Here is a 19,304-nt window from a genome sequence, read left to right as displayed (position 1 = left end):
AAAAGTACTTCTGCAGAACTAGCCGTTATGCTTCTGCCCGTGCTGGGGTCGAATTAAACTTTCCTGGGGTCGACTCAAACCACTGTTCATCATACTTGGGGTCGACTCAACTTTCACTAGGGTCGACCCAACTTTCACTGGGGTCGACTCCTGCTACATTGGGGTTGGCCTTCTCAGAAAACACAGAATTTTATATTTCAGCTGTTTTTCCTAGGATCGACTCAACACTTTTTGGGGTCGACTCAAGTTTCATTGGGGTCGACCCTCTCAAGGATTCCAGAGACGCAGTTTTGAACGACACAGCCTTGGGGTCGACTCATGTTCAATTGGGGTCGACTCCATTGGGGTCGACTCAAGCATTCCTGGGGTCGGTTCCATCTGGGGTCGGCTTAAGGAAGCTTGGGGTCGACCCTCTCAGTAAATTCCAGAGACTTATTTTCTTGAGGCTTGAAGATGGGTCGACTCAAGCATGCTTGGGGTCGACTCCACTACTGTTCATCCATGCCATGTTTGCAGAGGTGTGTCTAATGGTTCCATGATGTGACGGGATCGACTCCACCTTTCTTGGGGTCGACTCATTCCACACTTTGCTGCATCTTAAGGTTAGATTCATCCATACAATCAATGAAATATACTTCAAGCAATTTTGAATATATGCCATGGTAGTGCTACATACTTTTAACAATAAAAATTACTATTATGCCCTTAAGAGTACGTTTCACTTGAAACTTTGCTGGATTAGAATTTAGAATTCACTATCCCTTTTCTATCGCAAATTTTATCTCATTGTTAATCATTAAAAGACATCTTGATCTCATTCTTCTAATGTATCGAGAGTGTCGAACTCAGTAATGATGTATCATGTTAACTTGTAGTATTTAATTAGATATTTTCTCAATGGTTGTGTTAATCATCAAAATAACACTATCATCCTCAATCTCCCCCTTTTTGATGATTACAAAATATTGAGTATGAGCAGATTGATACATATCTTAAAATTAGAAAATTTGTTTTAGAAGAGCTCAAGTTGCTGAATTTCAGCTTTTCAAATTTGAGAGTGAAGTCTCCCCCTTTTTCATCCAAATATTGCCAATTTGAACTTATGATTTTCTCCCCCTTTCTTTTATATTTGGTTAAAGATGAAACTTCAAAAATTTGAGATAAAGCAAGAGTTTCAGGTTATGTATCGAGGTATGAGAGGTATGTGCCAAATTCAGAAATTTGATTAAAAGTTTAGACTTTAACATTTTCATTGTTACATATCGCTCCCCTTAAGTGTATATTATCTCCTATTATAATTTTAAACTTGTTGTCAACTTATTGCTAAATTTCAAACTTGTTTGTCAACTTATTGCAACTTCTTTCTTTCCTTACTTCTTCCTCTTTTGTTATCATCAAATAGGTGCATGGCAATAGATAAGTAGAAGCAGTAAATAATAAACAATCAAAATACAATGCCAAAATGGAACATTGTAGTATATTAATGCCAAAAATACAATATTCTTCAATCAAAGTGCAAAGTACATCAACAAGGCAAAATACATATGAGAGCTAGATAAATCCTAGGCACTAATCATAATGCTAACATCAGCTAGGAGGTATCTAAGGGCTGTGATCTAGTCCTCATTCTCCTAGTATAAGTGGCGAGGGAGGTCGAGCCTGATGGGACTAAGTCTGGCATGGACCTCGCTGAGCTGGATGACTCTGTGCCGAAACCTCCGACTCAGCTGCTCGAAGCACAGATGGACCATGAGCCTCTCTCTCTCTCCGTAATGCTCCCACCTGCTCTCTGATGTCTCCAATCTCAGCAGTCATAATGTCCATCCTGCTCATCAAATCGTCAGAGAGAGTCCTCACTTGAGCTGACACAAGCTCAGTCATCCTACTCCAAAACTCCTCTGTGCATCCCGTGGGTACGGATGACGATGGGCCAGCCTTTGAAGGTGCCGTAGGATGATCCTCAGTACCTCACCTCAGGGATGGGGTCTCTAACCTCTGGTGCATCACCCTTTGGTGCATATATCCCTGCTCCTCCACGCACCCACTGCCCGTTCACCTTCTTATAACCCATGCGAACTAGGGACCGTGCAGTGTAAGTGTCGGTAAATAATAGATGCCTGGAGATCTCTCCCTCCACTGATATGTCATGCTGTCGGAGACCAGGGTGAGTATCATACTATAGGGTAGGAAAACTCTCGACTTGCATATAGCCTCTCTCATCTGCCTTATCATCATAGCTAGGAGGTTCAGGGGAATGCCCTAAATGACGTGCTCCATAATGACCAAATCTCGCTCGGATATGTGATCAAATCTTCCACTTTTCGGAAACAAAATTCGATTTATGAAGTTGTGCAACAACCTCATCTTAACTGATAGAGAGCTAGCTATCACATTTTCGGAATAGTCAAAATCATCGTTCTCAAAGATCAACTGTAGAGCTCTCAACTTGCTTTCCGGCCTTTCTGGAGTTGCACCTTCACAGGGAGATGGAGCAACTCACTTAAGCTTTCTTCTGAAACCCTAACCCGTACACCTCGGACCTCAGACACAAGCCCTTCTATTCCAACTTTTAGGAAGGCATAGAACTCACGAACCAAGCCCGGATAGGTCACCAAATCTAGGGAGCAAAGATACTCCCATCCTTGCCTTCGGATCCAATCCTCCAAACGAACCCTTCTTGATCCAAAAATTCAGAGTGGATCCTTCTCCCCGTGGTTACCGGTCTCTCCGCATATTTAGCAAGTTGAACTGAAGGGAAAGGAGGTGGGAGGAGGCTCAACACGTGTCTCACATTGTGGGGAACTGTAGAGGAATCTCTAGCATGTCTATCTACAAGGGTTGGGCGTGAGACTCTTCCGGATCTCTTAGCAACTGCTCGCTTGGGTCCCATTTTCACCAAATCCTTCCTTAGGTCTTGATCCAACGACGTAGAGAAACAATCTAAGCACTGTTTGGAGATGATTGGAAGGGATTGGAAAGTGGGAAATAGGGTTTTAGGAAGAGGACAAGATGAAACAGTGCCCTAGAATAGCTCACGGGTCCCTCTTTAAAAACAGGATTCCCGCCGTTGGGTCGACCCCAGATTTTTCTTGGGTCGACTCAACGTGGGGTCGACCCCATTCTGGCTCGGGTCGGCCCCAGTTCAGAAAAATTTTCTCTCTTTCCTTTTTTTTAAAAAATTCTTCCTTTCCTTCCAATCCTTACAAATTCTTTATGGGACAATGATACATGAGTAAGGAGTCTATAGATGGCTAGTTTGACTAATGTTTTATAGGTTTTTCGAAATGGGAGGAGAGTATCATAAGACAACTTGTTCCTTTTATATCTCTTCAATCAAAAGGATCACATATGCCTAATTTTCCCTAAGCATACAAAATCTATCTTCACTTAAAGGTTTTGTGAATATGTCAGCTAATTATTTCTCAGTACATACATGCTCAATACATATGTTCCCATTTTGCACATATCTCTAATGAAATGATATCTTATTTCAATGTGTTTGGCTTTAGAGTGCTGAACCGTATTTTTGGTAAGGTTAATAGCACTAGTGTTATCACACTTTATAGGAATATTATCTAGCTTAATTTCATAGTCCTCTAGTTGTTGCTTGAGCCATAGTACTTGAGAACAGCAACTTCCGACAGCTATATATTCGGCCTCAGCCGTGGACAATGCTACTGAATTCTGCTTTTTGCTAAACCATGATACTAAGTTTTTCCTACAAATTGACATGTTCCACTAGTGCTCTTCCTATCTAATTTGCAGCCAGCAAAATCTGCATCAGAATATGCAAGTAAATATAGATAGGAGTCTCTAGAGTACCATAAACCTATGTTTGTGGTTGCTCTCAAATATCTAAGAATTCGTTTGACAACACTTAGATGTGACTCCTTAGGATCTGATTGGTATCTAGCACATATTCCACACTAAACACTATATCTGGCCTACTAGTAGTAAGGTAAAGCAAGATCCAATTAAGCCTCTATAAAGCTTCATATTTATACTTTTCTCTTTTTCATCTTTGTCTAGCTTACTAGTGAGAATTTATTGGGTGCCTATTTCCTTGTGATTTTCATTTCCAAACTTCTTTAATATTTCTTTTGTGTTCTTAGTTTGATGAATAAAGATACCTTCCTTAGTTTACCTTGATTTGTAATCCGAGAAAGAAATTTAGTTCTCCCATCATGCTCATCTCAAATTCTCCTTTGCATTAAATTTAGCAACTCTTTGCAAAGATTATCATTAGTGGCACCAAAGATTATGTCATCTACGTATATTTGTATTACTAGCAGATTTTTTGTCTTTTCTTTTGAGAAAAAATATTTTATCTACATTTTCTCTATTGAAATTCATTATTCAGTAGATATTTGCTTAGTCGATCAGACCAAGCCCTAGGTGCTTGTTTCAATCCATATAATGCCTTATGTAATCTAAATACATGATTTGACAATTCATGATTCTCAAAATCAGGAGGTTGCTCTACAATATACTTCTTTCTCCTATAAAACCGTTTAAGAAGACACTTTTTACATCCATTTGATACAATTTGAAATCCATGAAGCATACAAAAAGCTAGAAGTAATCTAAGCTTCTAATCTAGCCACGAGAGCAAATATTTCCTCAAAATCTATTCCTTCTTCTTGATTGTTATCCCTTAGCTACAAGTCTAGCTTTTTATTTCTTATAACTACCGCCCATTTTCATCTAATTTATTTCTAAAGATCCATTTGTTTCAATTATAGAGTTATGCTTTGGTCTCTCAGTTAATGTCCATACATTATTTCTTTTGAATTGATTTAATTCTTCTTGCATAGTATTTATCCAATTTATGTCTTTTTCAGCTTCTTCATAAGTCTTAGGTTCTATTTGTGAAACAAAAGCAAGATAGTCATTTAAATTTCTAAGAGAGGATCGAGTTTCTTACCGCCTTGAGATGGATCACCAATGATTAAGTCTTTAGGGTGTCCATATGCATACCTCCATTTCTTTGGCAAGTCTTGAGATTGTGGTGGCACGTGATCATTTTCCTTTTCTTGATTTGGCACGTCATCAAGATTCAATTTTTCAAAAGTCAATAATTCCTGCATCATCAATCAAGAGTATTTTCTCTCCTAGGAGACTCACTATCAGACTCATCAAAAATGATATTAATTGACTCTTCAACTACAAGAGTTCTTTTGTTGAACACTTTGTATGCCTTGCTAGATGTAGAGTATCCCAAGAAGATACCTTCATCTGACTTGGCATCAAATTTACTTAGATCCTCCTTACCATTGTTTAAAATGAAACATCTACATCCAAATTCTCTAAGATATTTAGCAGTTGGTTTCTTATTCTTCCAAAATTCATAAGGAGTTTTCTTGGTTATAGGTCGTATTAAGATGCCGATTTAGACTATGGCAAGCAGTACTGTTATAGCTTCAGCCCAAAAGTACTTTGAAATGATTTGACTCGCACAACATTGTGCATGCCATTTCTGCCAAGGTCCTATTTTTTTCTTTCAACACCCCATTTTGTTGAGGCGTTCTAGGTGCTGAATAATTGATGTGAGATACCATTTTCATTTGCAAAATTCTTCAAAGTGTTAATTTTCAAATTCAGTTCTATGATCACTTCGAATTGCTATTAAGATGAACTTCTTTTCAGTTATAATATTTTTATAATATTTTAAGAATGCTGAAAATGCTTCATTTTATGTGCAAGAAATGAAAACCCATGTATATCTTGAGAAATCATCTACTATAACTAAGTCCATACTTCTTCCCTCCTAGACTCCGCGTTCTAGTAGGTCCAAATAGATCCATGTGTATGAGTTCAAAAGGCCTAGTGGTTGATACCATATTCTTTGATTTGAAGGATGACTTTGTTTGCTTTCCTAATGAGCATGGTCTAACAGATTTTGTTCATTTTCAAAGATCAATTTTGGCGCATCTTTTATCAAATTCTTCTTGACTAGTTTGATATTAAGTCCATACTAGCATGTCCTAGTCTACGATGCCAAAGCCAACTTGTTTCATTTTTTTTTCTTCATTAGTAATTAAACATAATCCATTTTTCTTGCCTAAATCATGAAGATCTACCATGTAAATATTTCTCTATCTTTGTCCTATAGGTACAATGCTATTATCTTTAGAATTTGTGATTATGCATACTGAGGCTTCAAATGTGACTTTAAGACCTTTATCACAAAATTGACTTATGAAAGTAAGGTTATGTTTCAGCCCATTAATAATAAATATTTTCTATGAAGGTGGATGGAGTAATATAAATTTTACCCTTTCCCAATGATAAGTCCTTTTCCATTGTCTCCATAGGTTAATCACTTCCACCCTTCTTAGATTCCAAGGTGACAAATTGTTCTACGTCACCTGTCATGTGTCTTGAACAGCCGCTATCTAAATACCATCGTTTATCCACCTTATTAGCTGCAAGACACCCCTAGCAATCAAGATCAAGAATATACTTTAGGTATCCCCAAACTATGTTGGGTCCCTTTAGGGTTCGTACTTGATGATCCTTTTGGAACCCAAATTTTCTTGGATATTAACTTATACATTATCACTCAATTTGTTGTAGCTGGACTTTCTATAATTACATTCATATGCTTTTATGTCCTACTTTATTGCAGGCAATGACAACTTATATTTTCATTTTTGGCTTTTACAAATTTGTTCTTTAGGTATTTTTGTTTCCTATTTATTTTATATCCTAACCTAGCTTTATCATATACAGCTTTTTGACTATCAAAGAATCATATTCAATTTAGTTGAGCTAATGTAAACTTGTCCGCTAAGGATTTGTATTTTTCTTGCATCTTCTTTTACTTGACATTTCAGCAATTTGACTTTTGATTTTATTGGTGAATCTCCTACTTAATGTTTCATAGTCATTAGATAGTTTTAGGCTTTTTTTTGATAAGAGATTGATTTTCATCTTTTAGAACTTTATTTTTATTGATTAATTTCTTGTGTTCTTCCATGAGTTCTAAAAATGCATCATGTAACTCTTCTACTGTAAAATCACATTCAAGTTCAGAATCTACCTCATCGTCATTGGCCATATAGTAGATTTGGGCTGTCTCTTGTTGATCTTCCTCTTCCGAACTTGACTCCTCACTTTCACTCCATTCAGCCATGAGGTTCCTCTTCTTAAATTTTTTTGCCATCCATTTCAATTCCGGACAATCTATCTTGAAATGCCTGGGCTTGTTACACTCATAGCAAATTGGTGTTTCCCTTTTTCTTTTCTTTGTCCTTACCCTTTTTCTTACTTGAGCTACCTTTGAGGAAGGGCTTCCTTTTATAAAATTTCTTCTTTCCTCTTATAAATTTTCTAAATTTTCTTGCAAGCATAGCCATTCCTTCTTCATCATGTTCCTCCTCATCATCAGATTCTTCTGATTCAATTTTCTGTTTTGGAGTGGTAGACTTCAAAGCAATGGTCTTTCTTTTCTTGACCTCATCTTCTGAATTTTGCCTCACGGTCAACTCATGGATCATGAGTGATCCTAGAAGTTCTTTCAATTGCAGTGTATTGAGGTCCTTTGCTTCTTGAATTGCGGTTACCTTGGCCTTCCAAATTCTTGGTAGAGACCTGAAAATTTTTCGCACTAGTTTAGAGTTAGTATAAGACTTTCCTAAGCTCTTTAGCCCATTTATGATTTCCGTGAATCGAGTAAGCATTTTAGTTATGGACTCAGTGGATTCCATTTTAAACAACTCATACTTATGTACTAATATATTTATTTTTGACTCCTTGACTTGATTAGTTCCTTCATGTGTGACCTCCAATTTATCCCAAATTTCTTTCACGGAGATGCAAGTAGATATTCTATTGAATTCACTTACATCTAGTGAACAGTAAAGTACATTAATTGCTTTAGCATTTAGTTGTGCTAGTCTTCTATCACTCTCATTCCAATCCATTTCTGGTTTGGGAATAATTGTGCCCTCTATGCTAATGTGGGTGTGTATGGTCCTCTAGTTATGATATTTCACAATTCATAGTCTAGAGCTTGAATGAATATCCTCATCTTAGCTTTCCAGTATGTGTAATTAGTGCTATTAAACAGAGGAGGTTTATTTGTGGATTGCCCCTCGCTCATAGAACATCCTACTTGGGTTGTAATAATTTTTATCTCTTGATTGTGAGATTAGCAAATACTATGAGAGTACCTTGCTCTGATACCACTTGTTGCCCAAGGTGACAAGCCGGGGGGGGGGGGGGGTGTGAATTGGTTTCTCTAAATTTTTACTACCTTAATTGAGTCAATTGATGAGTGAGTGAAGTTAAAACAATACACAATTCAAACACACAAGAAGTATTGTGGTTCGGTGCTCTCCCAAGCACCTACGTCCACTCCCCAAGCGACCCCTTGGGAATTCACTACAATCCCATGGATTACAGTTGGATTATTTTTCGGGCTCACAATCCAAAAACCTTTACACTTTGGTTTTCCGGGATCACCAAAAATCTATGTTGGTTTTACGGACTCACCAACAAACCTTGATAGTTGGTTTTACGGGTTCACCTACATTGTTGGTTTTACGGGCTCACCAACAAACCTTTATAAGGTGATTAAGAACAAGAAGAAAAATGAAACTCCTAGATGAGCAATTATAACAACTATGAGCTACTAAGAAGAGTTTAGAATATAGTTATCGCTTTGATGAGACTTCTCTCTTCTTTGTCAAGATTGCTTCACTCTTCAAGGGTTGATGGAGCTCTTAATATTTCTTGGAATCTGCTCAATCACTTTCTTTTGGCACTTTGAATGAAGCACTTGGATGAAGAAAATTAGGGCTCTTATCTTTCTTGTGTAAGCTTTGATATTTTGCAAAAAGGATGTCTTCTCTGATAAATAGTGTCACTTTAAATAGTTTTCCTCATCCATTGGACATCTCCCATTGGTTAGATTTCAAAAACTAGCTGTTACTTGCTGTTGGGAGGTCAAAAAATACTTCTGCAGAACTAGCCGTTATACTTCTGCCCGTGCTGGGGTCGACCCAAACTTTCCTGGGGTCGACTCAAACCACTGTTCATCATACTTGGGGTCGACTCAACTTTCACTAGGGTCGACCCAACTTTCACTGGGGTCGACTCCTGCTACATTGGGGTCGGCCCTCTCAGGAAACACAGAACCTTATATTTCAGCTGTTTTTCACTAGGATCGACTCAACACTTTTTGGGGTCGACTCAAGGTACAGTGTGGTCGACTCAAGTTCCATTGGGGTCGACCCTTTTAGGGATTCTAGAGACACAGTTTTGAACGACACAGCCTTGGGGTCGACTCATGTTCAGTTGGGGTGGACTCCATTAGGGTCGACTTAAGCATTCCTGGGGTCGGCTCCATCTGGGGTCGGCTCAAGGAAGCTTGGGGTCAGCCCTCTCAGTAAATTTCAGAGACTTGTTTTCTTGAGGCTTGAAGATGGGGTCGACCTAAGCATGCTTGGGGTCGACTCCACTACTGTTCATCTGTGCCATTTTCGCAGAGGTGTGCCTGATGGTTCCATGATGTGCCGGGATCGACTCCACCTTTCTTAGAGTCGACTCATTCCACACTTTGCTGCATCTTAAGGTTAGATACATCCATACAATCAATGAAATATAGTTCAAACAATTTTGAATGTATGCCATGGTAGTGCTACATACTCTTAATAATAAAAATTACTATTGTGCCCTTAAGAGTACGTTTCACTTGAAACTTTGCTGGATTAGAATTTAGAATTCACTATCCCTTTTCTATCGCAAATTTTATCTCATTGTTAATCATTGAAAGACATCTTGATCTCATTCTTCTAATGTATCGAGAGTGTCGAACTCAGTAATGATGTATCATGTTAACTTGTAGTATTTAATTAGATATTTCCTCAATGGTTGTGTTAATCATCAAAATAACACTATCATCCTCAAAAGTTTTATTTTTTCTTTCAGCAACTTCATTTGATTAAGAAGTATAAGAGGCAGTAGTCTCATGTATAATCCTATGTTCCACACAGAATTTCTCAAATTCTGTTGAACTATATTTTTCTTCTCTGTCTGACCTGAGTCTTTTTATTATTTTTTGGGTTTGATTTTCAATCTCTGATTTATAAATTTTAAATTTTTCTAAGGCTTCATCCTTAGTTTTTATTAAGTATATATAGCAATATTTTAACACATCATCTATAAAGGTAATAAAGTACCCTTTTCCTCCTCTCATCAAAATACCGCTCATCTCGCAAATATTACTATGTATTAAATCAAGTAGGTTAGAACTTCTACGTATTGATTTAAATGGTTTGCTAGGTTATTTAGCTTGAACTCAAATTTCGCATTTGTTGTTCTTCTCTAAATTATTATTAGGAATTAAATGTAAATTCATCATTCTTTTAAGGGTATTATTCACGTGTCCAAGTCTACTATGCCACATCTCTAAAGAGTCGATATGCATAATAAGTAGAGAAAAAATATTTTCATTCACACTGTTACATGGTAATATATTTAATTTAAATAACCCATCAGCAACATAACCTCTCCCTACAAATGTCTCACCTTTGGTAATTACAATCTTGTTTGATTCAAACACAAATTTAAAACCTAACTGACTCAAAAGGAAACCACTAACAAGATTCTTGCGAACATCTGGCACATATTACATGTTATGGAGAGTAAGAAATTTTTCAGATGTGAACTTTAATTTTAGTTCTCCTTCTCCAATCACTTGTGCAACACTGGAGTTGCCCCATGGTCATAGTTCTCTCTTTAACCTCCTGGTAGAAAGAAAAAGAGAAAATATCAGAACAAATATGGATAATAGCTTCTGTGTCAATCCACTATTCGGTTGGATTGTATGCCAGATTTAACTCAAATTTCAAGATTACTAACCTATCCTTGGTTCCAACAGAGCCAGAACTAGTTATCTTGTTTGTCTGAGGAGTCACTTTGTCTCCTTGCTCCTTGACCTTGTCCTTTGTATGTCTACATTATTTGGAATAGTGTCCTGGTTTTTCACGGACATAACATGTTCTCTTGCTCTATTCCTTTTGAATTTTCAGTTTTGGCTTCTTAAAGTGTTTCTTATGTTTATTCCTTGAAAAGTTAGTTTTCTTTATTTCTACTAAGTTTTCCTTTGCACTAACTTTTGAGTCATTATCCAAGTTCTGTTTATGGTTATCTTATATTTTTCTTTTATTTGAAGGGACACTAGTACTTGATCCAAAGAAAGGGCGTGTCTTTTATGTTTCAAGAGACTTTAACATTCGTCCAGAAAGATGGAAACTTTTTTTATGAGGGTTGCCACCTGAATTCTCTCATCAATGGGGATATCCATTGCGATGATCTTCGCCATTATATTTTGAACTTCATGTGCTTGATCAATTATTGATTTGTGATCTACCATTTTGTAAAAAAGTTATTCTCCTATGACGAACTTTTCTTTTGATTTGGTTTCTTTACTATATTTCGACTCAAGTTCATCCCACTTTTGGAATCCTATCCACCCGCTCTGATACCATTGATGGAATGATTAACTTAATGAATTATAAATCATACCTTGATTTGCTAAATCCATCCGGATTAAACTTTGGAATGCGCGCGCAGCCTCGATCACCGATGATCTGAACAAAGATTAGCGAGAGACCTTCTGGAGAGAGAGCTCTTAATACATGTATTAGAGAAGGGGTCTAACAGGCTATTTATAGCCCTCTCCAGGGACCAAACGCTGCAGGTGGTTACACCCGTGAAGAGTCACCCCCCATCAAGGTAACCCTTCACTACTGTGAAAATACCTTAATGCCCTTGTGATTATCAGGATTTACGAAATTCAAGGGACACTTGTCAAGATGTGGGTTTTAATTAAACGGGATCAGGGTTTAATTAAATAGGATCCAACATTCTCCCACTTGGACCATATTGACGCCATTTGTCAATGTGGGCCACAACTTGACGGGATCCCAACATTCTCCCACTTGGACCATATTGACAAGTAAAATATCCTTAGCACTTGAATTTTATAATCTTTATACGCGTATTCCTTTTATTCTGATATCAAGTCGGGCAAACTTTATGTTTGACTACTTTGAGAATAATAATACGAACCATGGCGGAAATAACACCTATTTGATCGGCGTATAACCTTCCATGATCACTATATTACTAAACCATCATAACCAAACCCTTATGAATGAACTTCTCATAAAATTCATTCTTTGGTCACAATTTCTGCTACCTTAGTATGCATAAACCATATGAATTCATTAAAGCAGAAAATACAATATATGTGATTTACAACCATCTAAAATGTGCACAATAATACATCAATTAATTTATACAGAAAAGACCCATTTGACTGACATGCTCCTTATGCAATCCCGGGGTTATTGCTTTGGTCAAAGGATCTGCCAACATAAGCACAGTATTGATGTATTGAACTGAAACTTTATGGTCTTCACATTTTTCCTTTATAACAAGATATTTCACCTCCATGTGCTTATTTCCATTGGATATCTTGTTATTCTTTATTGAGGAAACTGCTGCTAAATTATCACAATATAATTTTATGGGCCTTGAAATAGTGTCCACGATCTGTAGGCCCGTGATAAAGTTCCTCAACCAAATAGCCTGTGTAACTGCATCATAGCATGCTAATAACTCAGCCTCCATTGTTGAAGCAGCTGTCATCTTTTGCTTCGAACTCTTCCACGAGACTGCACCACCAGCTAGTAGAAAGATATAACCTGATGTTGATTTTCTACTATCTGGACATCCCGCAAAGTCTGAGTCTGAGTATCCAACTATCTCCAAAAGATCGGATTTGTTGTATGTGAGCATATGATCTTGAGTTCCTTGAAGATATCTCAATACTTTCTTTGCAGCTCTCCAATGTTCCATTCCTGGATTAGCTTGAAATCTCCCCAGTAATCCCACAACATATGCTATATCAGGTCTGGTACAGACTTGAGCATACATTAAAGTCCCAACTAGTGAAGCATATGGAAATGTTTTCATATGCTCCCTTTCAATTTCATTCCTCGGAGATTGTGATTGGCTCAACTTTTCACCTTTAGTAATAGGCACTGGGCTTGGTTTGGAATTTTCCATACCAAATCTCTCCAACATTTTCTTAATGTAGGCTTTTTGAGATAGACAAACTTTTCCCTTAGATCTATCTCTATGAACCTCAATGCCGATGACATATGAGGCTTCACCCATATCCTTCATATCAAAATTACTGGAGAGAAATTGCTTAGTCTCTCTAAGCAATGCCAAATCACTGCTAGCAAGCAAAATGTCATCTACATATAGGACTAGAAAAATAAATCGACTCCCACTGATCTTAAGATAAATACATCTATCAACAATGTTTTCTACAAAGCCAAATGTAGAAATGACGTTATTGAACTTAAGATACCACTGTCGGGATGATTGCTTGAGTCCATATATAGACTTATTTAGCTTGCAAACTTTTTGACTCTGACCTTCTGAAACAAAACCTTCAGATTGTTTCATGTAAACTTCTTCCTCTAAATCTCCATTAAGAAATGCAGTTCTCACATCCATTTGGTGCAGCTCTAAGTCAAAATGAGCCACCAAAGCCATAATTATCCTTAAAGAATCCTTCTTTGAAACTGGAGAGAAGGTTTCATGATAATCAATACCCTCCTTTTGAGTAAATCCTTTGGCAACAAGTCTGGCCTTATGTCGCTCTACCTTGCCTTTGGAGTCTCTTTTGGTTTTAAAAACCCATTTGCAGCGTACTGCAGTAGCTCCAGGAGGTAGTTCAACTAGATTCCAAACATTATTTTTAGCCATAGAATCTATCTCATCTTTCATAGCATCTAGCCATTTGGAGGAATTTACTGAATTTATGGCTTGTGAGAAATTTATTGGATCATCTATATTTCTAATGTCATAATCATTTTCTTGAAGGTATACTATATAATCTGGTGGAATTGGAGATCTCCTTACCCTTGATGACCTTCTTAAAATTGCTTCTTGATCCACTGGTTCTATAGGTGGAGGAGCAACATTCTCAGTGATAACTGGCACAGATTCAAGTGGAACATTAATAGTAGACTCATCCTCCTCCAAATCATTATCAATGATAGGTAGAGGAATCATTGGCTGCTTATTTGAATCTTGCACATCATACGGAGTTTGCTTTTCCTCAAAATTAATTTCTTGAGGTGTTATACTCCCACTAATTTGGTCATTTTCAAGGAATCTAGCATTTCTTGTCTCCACAATCCTCAAAGTATGATTAGGACAATAAAATCTGTATCCCTTGGATTTTTCTGGATAACCGATAAAATAACAACTAATGGTTCTAAAGTCCAACTTTTTCTCTTGTGGGTTGTACACCCTTGCCTCAGCTTGACACCCCCAAATGTGTAGATGTCTTAAACTAGGTTTCCTACCTGTCCAAACTTCATAGGGTGTTTTTGGGACAGCTTTAGTAGGAACCCTGTTTAGAATATATGCAGCGGTTTTTAAGGCATCACCCCACAGAGAAATTGGGAGAGTTGAGTGACTAATCATACTTCTTACCATCTCCATTAATGTTCGATTTCTTCTTTCCGCAACTCCATTTTGATCAGGAGTACCAGGCATAGTGTATTATGCAACTATACCTTGCTCTTGAAGAAATCGAGCAAATGGACCTAAATGTTGTCCAGTTTCAGTATACCTACCGTAGTATTCACCACCTCTATCTGATCTCACAACTTTAATCTTTTTATCAAGTTGTAACTCTACCTCTGTCTTGAAAAGCTTAAATGCATTTAATGCCTCAGCCTTATCATGCAGCAAGTAGAGATACCCATAGCGTGAGTAATCATCAATAAAGGTGATAAAATATTTATGACCAGTAAAACATGGGGTCGAAAATGGCCCACATATATCTGTATGTATAAGATCCAATAAATTTGTGCTTCTTATGGCACCTTTCTTAAACTTGTTAGTCTGCTTTCCCTTGATGCAGTCTAAACAAGTTTCAAAATCGCCATAGTCAAGAGTTGGTAAAATTCCATCATTTACTAATCTCTTGATTCTTTTTATGGAGATATGGCCTAATCTTCGGTGCCATAACATAGAGGAATTTTCATTTATTAGGCTACGTTTTAATCCATAATGATCTTTATTTTGCAGGGATAAAAGGGATAGTTCAAAGGATGTATCAAGGTCTAATTTAAATAAACCATCCTCTAACAAGCAATTACCAACAATAATATTATTCAAGGAAAGGTTTACAAATGACCGTCCAAATGAAACGGTATATCCAGAAGAAACAAGTTTTGAAATAGATATTAGGTTTCTAGAAAATCCAGGTACATAAAAGGTATTTTCTAGGTACAAAATATGGCCAGTCTTTAAGGTCAATTTGAACGTTCCAACAGCTTCCACATGTGAACGCATCTTATTTCCCATTATGATGCTTCGCTCACTTTCCGTTGGAATTCTTTTGTTCAACAATCCCTGCAAAGTTTTACATATATGGATAGTAGCACCAGAGTCAATCCACCATGTGTTATGAGGTACATCAATAAAATTTGATTCATAACACACTAAGGAAAGAAAAGTACCTTTCTTTTCGAGCCATTTCTTGTACTTGATGCAGTCCTTTTTTAAATGTTCCTGTTTCTTACAGAAGAAGCACTTTATTTGCCTTTTGTCAGTCACTTTGGCTGACACTTTCAGTTTCTTCTTCTTAACAGGAATGTGATGACTGGTACCGCCGACCTCTTTATGTCCTTTTCCCTTATGAGAGGTGAGATAAACACTCTCTTGTCTCTCTTATTTTATTCTCTGCTCCTCATCAACACACATGGCTAGAAGTTGATTCATAGTCCATTTTTCTGTATGTGTGTTGTATGAGATCTTAAATGGTGCATACTCCATAGGCAGAGAATTAAGGACAAAGTGCACAAGAAAAGTTTCTGACATGTCTACTTTCAATGATTTTAATTGGGCAGCGATGTCACGTAATTCCATAATGTGCTCGCGTATGCCACCATTATCATTATACTTTAAGGAAGCAAACCTTGATATTAAGGTGCTGGCTAGGGCTTTCTTTGAACTCACAAATTGCTCTTCTACTGCTGTTAAGAATTCTTTTGCAGTTTTGCAATCTGGAATTGAGCCCCTTATCTTTCTGGAGATATGATTTTGTCTGAGTAAAAGACTTAAGCGGTTTGACCGCTCCCACCTCTCATACAACTTTTTCTCCTCTGGCATAGTTTCCTCCGTGGGGACAGGTGGCATGTCCTCACGAAGTGCCAGATCAATATCCATGCACCCTAAAGTAAATGTCAGCCTTTCTTTCCATTCCGAGAAATTTGAACCATTAAGTATTGGGATGCATGATGTAGATTGTGAAAAAACTGTCGGAAACAAAGCTGCAAAACATATGCTTACTATCAATATGCATGCTATAATTACGCTAAAACCTTATCTAAATCACTAACCCATATTAGCAATTTAGTGAGTAAATCAAAATTAACTTTACATGATTTACCCCTTTACAATAAAACTAATGCATTAAGTATGATATTTAATGAACTTTATATATCTAGTTGGAAAAATCCAAAGAATAACAGCCAGATCAGCTCCAGATCGGTGGTGGAGCACTAGGCTCACTTAAGTACCAGCCTTTCTTAGGCACGTATGCCTTTTTGACAAGCTTTTCTTAGACACCGTTATTCAATGGATAAAATTTTACTAGATATTGTTCAATGTTAATGAAGAATTCAAGGCCTTTGGGCAACAAGATTTCATCATAAATATCATACTAATAACATTATTTCATCCCATCATTAACTTTGTATAATGATTTCCCTTTGGGGCCGGTTCATTATATATGATGCAACTATTCAATTTCATGAGATAATGATAAAAAGACTCTTTATTGATTAAATTAAACTAAAGCATTCTAAAATTTATGGGATGCTTTGGCTCGTCACCACAAATATGCAAAAATTTAATCATTTATATGTCTTTTCCTACATAAGATGCTTTGGCTCGTCTCATGTATATATCATCCTTTTATCATGAAAAATATGAATAAATTTAAATAATCATGTATCATCTTAAGAAAGCATATAAATTGATCAATTATGCAATAAATTCATTACATGGAGTAATATATAATTGTCAAAGTACTGTTCTGCAATGAAACTTTAGCAAAGGGATCACATAAAAATATTTTAGGACCCTTTTGATAATTCAACTTTCGGCTGGGGACCATATATGAATTTCAAAAGCCCCTTTTTCAGAATAACATATATTCAGGGGTTTAACTGTAAAAGGCCCAATTTAAGCCAAAAGGATTCGGGTTTCGGGTTGCGGGCGAAGCCCAATAACCCGAAACCTGTTAATCCCTTCACCCTTTTTTTTTTTTTAATTAACCGGATTCGGGTTTCGGGTTAAAACCCGAAACCCAACACTATTCATCTTCCCCAAATGAAAAGAGGAGAAGGGGGCCAAAACCAGTGGGCCCCTTCTCTCCTAAACGACGGTGGCGCAACCGCCACCGCCGGCCGTAGGCACGGCTGCAGGCCGCGGGGCGGCCACAAGGCGGGGCCGGAGGCCGGGGTCGGCCGCGGAGGCCGCGGGGTTCGGCCGCAGGGTGCGGCCGCAGCCCGCGGTCGCGGGCCGCAGGGGCGTCGGCCGGAGGCCGTGCTGCGGGCGCCGTGGGTGGCGCGGCTGGCGCCGCTGGCAGTGGCCGGGGCCGCTTAGCGGCGGGCCGCAGGCCATGGCGGCCAAATTTTTTTTTTTCTTCTTCTTCGCCCGCGGTGGCCATGGCGGCCACGGCGGGTTGCAGCCGCTGCCGGCTCGCCGGGGGGCGGGTCGCAGCGGCAGCCGGGGAGTCGGGCCGCTGGACAGTGGCCCTGTTGGCCACCAGTTGGACGGGGAGGGCCGCGACCGAGACCCGCCGCAGCGGCGGCCATGGCAGCGGCTCTCCCTTCCTTATTTTCTTGAGTAAAAATGGAAGAAGGGGAAAGATGGGAAGAGTTTAGTCCCACATCGCCCAGAGAAAACTTTTTCATATGTTTAAATAACATCGGGGTCCTACGTATTTCCGTCCAGCGAACCAAACGGGTATGATTTATTTTGGAATCCTATCCACCCGCTCTGATACCATTGATGGAATGATTAACTTAATGAATTATAAATCATACCTTGATTTGCTAAATCCATCCGGATTAAACTTTGGAATGCGCGCGCAGCCTCGATCACCGATGATCTGAACAAAGATTAGCGAGAGACCTTCTGGAGAGAGAGCTCTTAATACATGTATTAGAGAAGGGGAAAGGGTCTAACAGGCTATTTATAGCCCTCTCCAGGGACCAAACGCTGCAGGTGGTTACACCCGTGAAGAGTCACCCCCCATCAAGGTAACCCTTCACTACTGTGAAAATACCTTAATGCCCTCCTGATTATCAGGATTTACGAAATTCAAGGGACACTTGTCAAGATGTGGGTTTTAATTAAACGGGATCAGGGTTTAATTAAATAGGATCCAACATTCTCCCACTTGGACCATATTGACGCCATTTGTCAATGTGGGCCACAACTTGACGGGATCCCAACACCCACAACGTCTTAGTTATACCTTTAGCTCTAAAGTAGATGTCGTATAAGTTAAAATTTAGTGCACTAAGTATCAAACTTTTGTACAGACGATCATCTCTTTTAAATTTGTATTTAGCAGCTGATCTGCTGGGTTCATGATCCATTGGGTCCTTAGTTGAAGGATCATTTGAAACCACATAATATAAATCTAATGTGTCTAACCAAGACTCCATCTTTGTTTGTCATCTAACAAAATTCTTTCCGTCAAATGGCTCATGTGTCAGGATATCGTTTAATGAGTTTTTAAATTTGTCCATCTTTGTGTTTCGAAAAGGAATCTCTTTCAAAAATGTTGGAATATTTGCTGGAACAAAACTCAAATAATCCACAAATAATTTAATTTCACTGAAACAACTAGTTCCAATGCGTAACTCTTTAGTATCATTTTCTTTCGATCCACAATAAAAAAAATAAGTTAAATAGTACCTGTAGGTCGGTCTGAGGCGCGTAGTCACTATCTTTAAAAGAGATTCGCCTCCTTTGTGCACCGGATTCTGACGATCCTTCCTAAGATACAACAGACCGTTGAATTTGCAGACGTACACAGTACTACAAATTATCTTGAACTCGGCAGGAACTTTTCTGTATGCTCGTACATGATAAGTTGGTGGGTGATGAAAAGAGCATAGATAAATGGAAGAAAACAGAGCTTGAAAGACTCTCTACATGTGAAACCGTGAAAAAACAAAGCTTTG

General features: G+C 38.1%; 1 protein-coding gene and 1 long non-coding RNA gene across 2 annotated transcripts; both read right to left on the bottom strand.

Annotated features, from left to right (window-relative positions):
• Positions 1-15,193: 15,193 nt before the first annotated feature.
• LOC120110220 lies at positions 15,194-15,603 on the bottom strand. Its single transcript, XR_005510999.1, has 2 exons — positions 15,561-15,603; positions 15,194-15,453 (listed from the first exon to the last, which is right to left on the bottom strand). It is a non-coding gene; the product is annotated as an uncharacterized LOC120110220 (long non-coding RNA).
• A 168-nt stretch (positions 15,604-15,771) lies between these two features.
• LOC120104235 lies at positions 15,772-16,269 on the bottom strand. The gene has a single exon (XM_039115053.1). It carries the CDS (start codon positions 16,267-16,269, stop codon positions 15,772-15,774), a length of 498 nt encoding a protein of 165 aa, XP_038970981.1.
• Between the last annotated feature and the right edge of the window lie 3,035 nt (positions 16,270-19,304).

The sequence above is a fragment of the Phoenix dactylifera genome, chromosome 1 (assembly GCF_009389715.1).
Source record: "Phoenix dactylifera cultivar Barhee BC4 chromosome 1, palm_55x_up_171113_PBpolish2nd_filt_p, whole genome shotgun sequence".
Taxonomy (NCBI): Eukaryota; Viridiplantae; Streptophyta; class Magnoliopsida; order Arecales; family Arecaceae; genus Phoenix; species Phoenix dactylifera.
This window is presented reverse-complemented; position numbering and strand designations above follow the sequence as displayed.

What these genes read in the sequence shown, in the direction of transcription:
- LOC120104235 (XM_039115053.1), bottom strand. Translation starts at nt 16,269, where the DNA reads ATGGATATTGATCTGGCACTTCGTGAGGACATGCCACCTGTCCCCACG.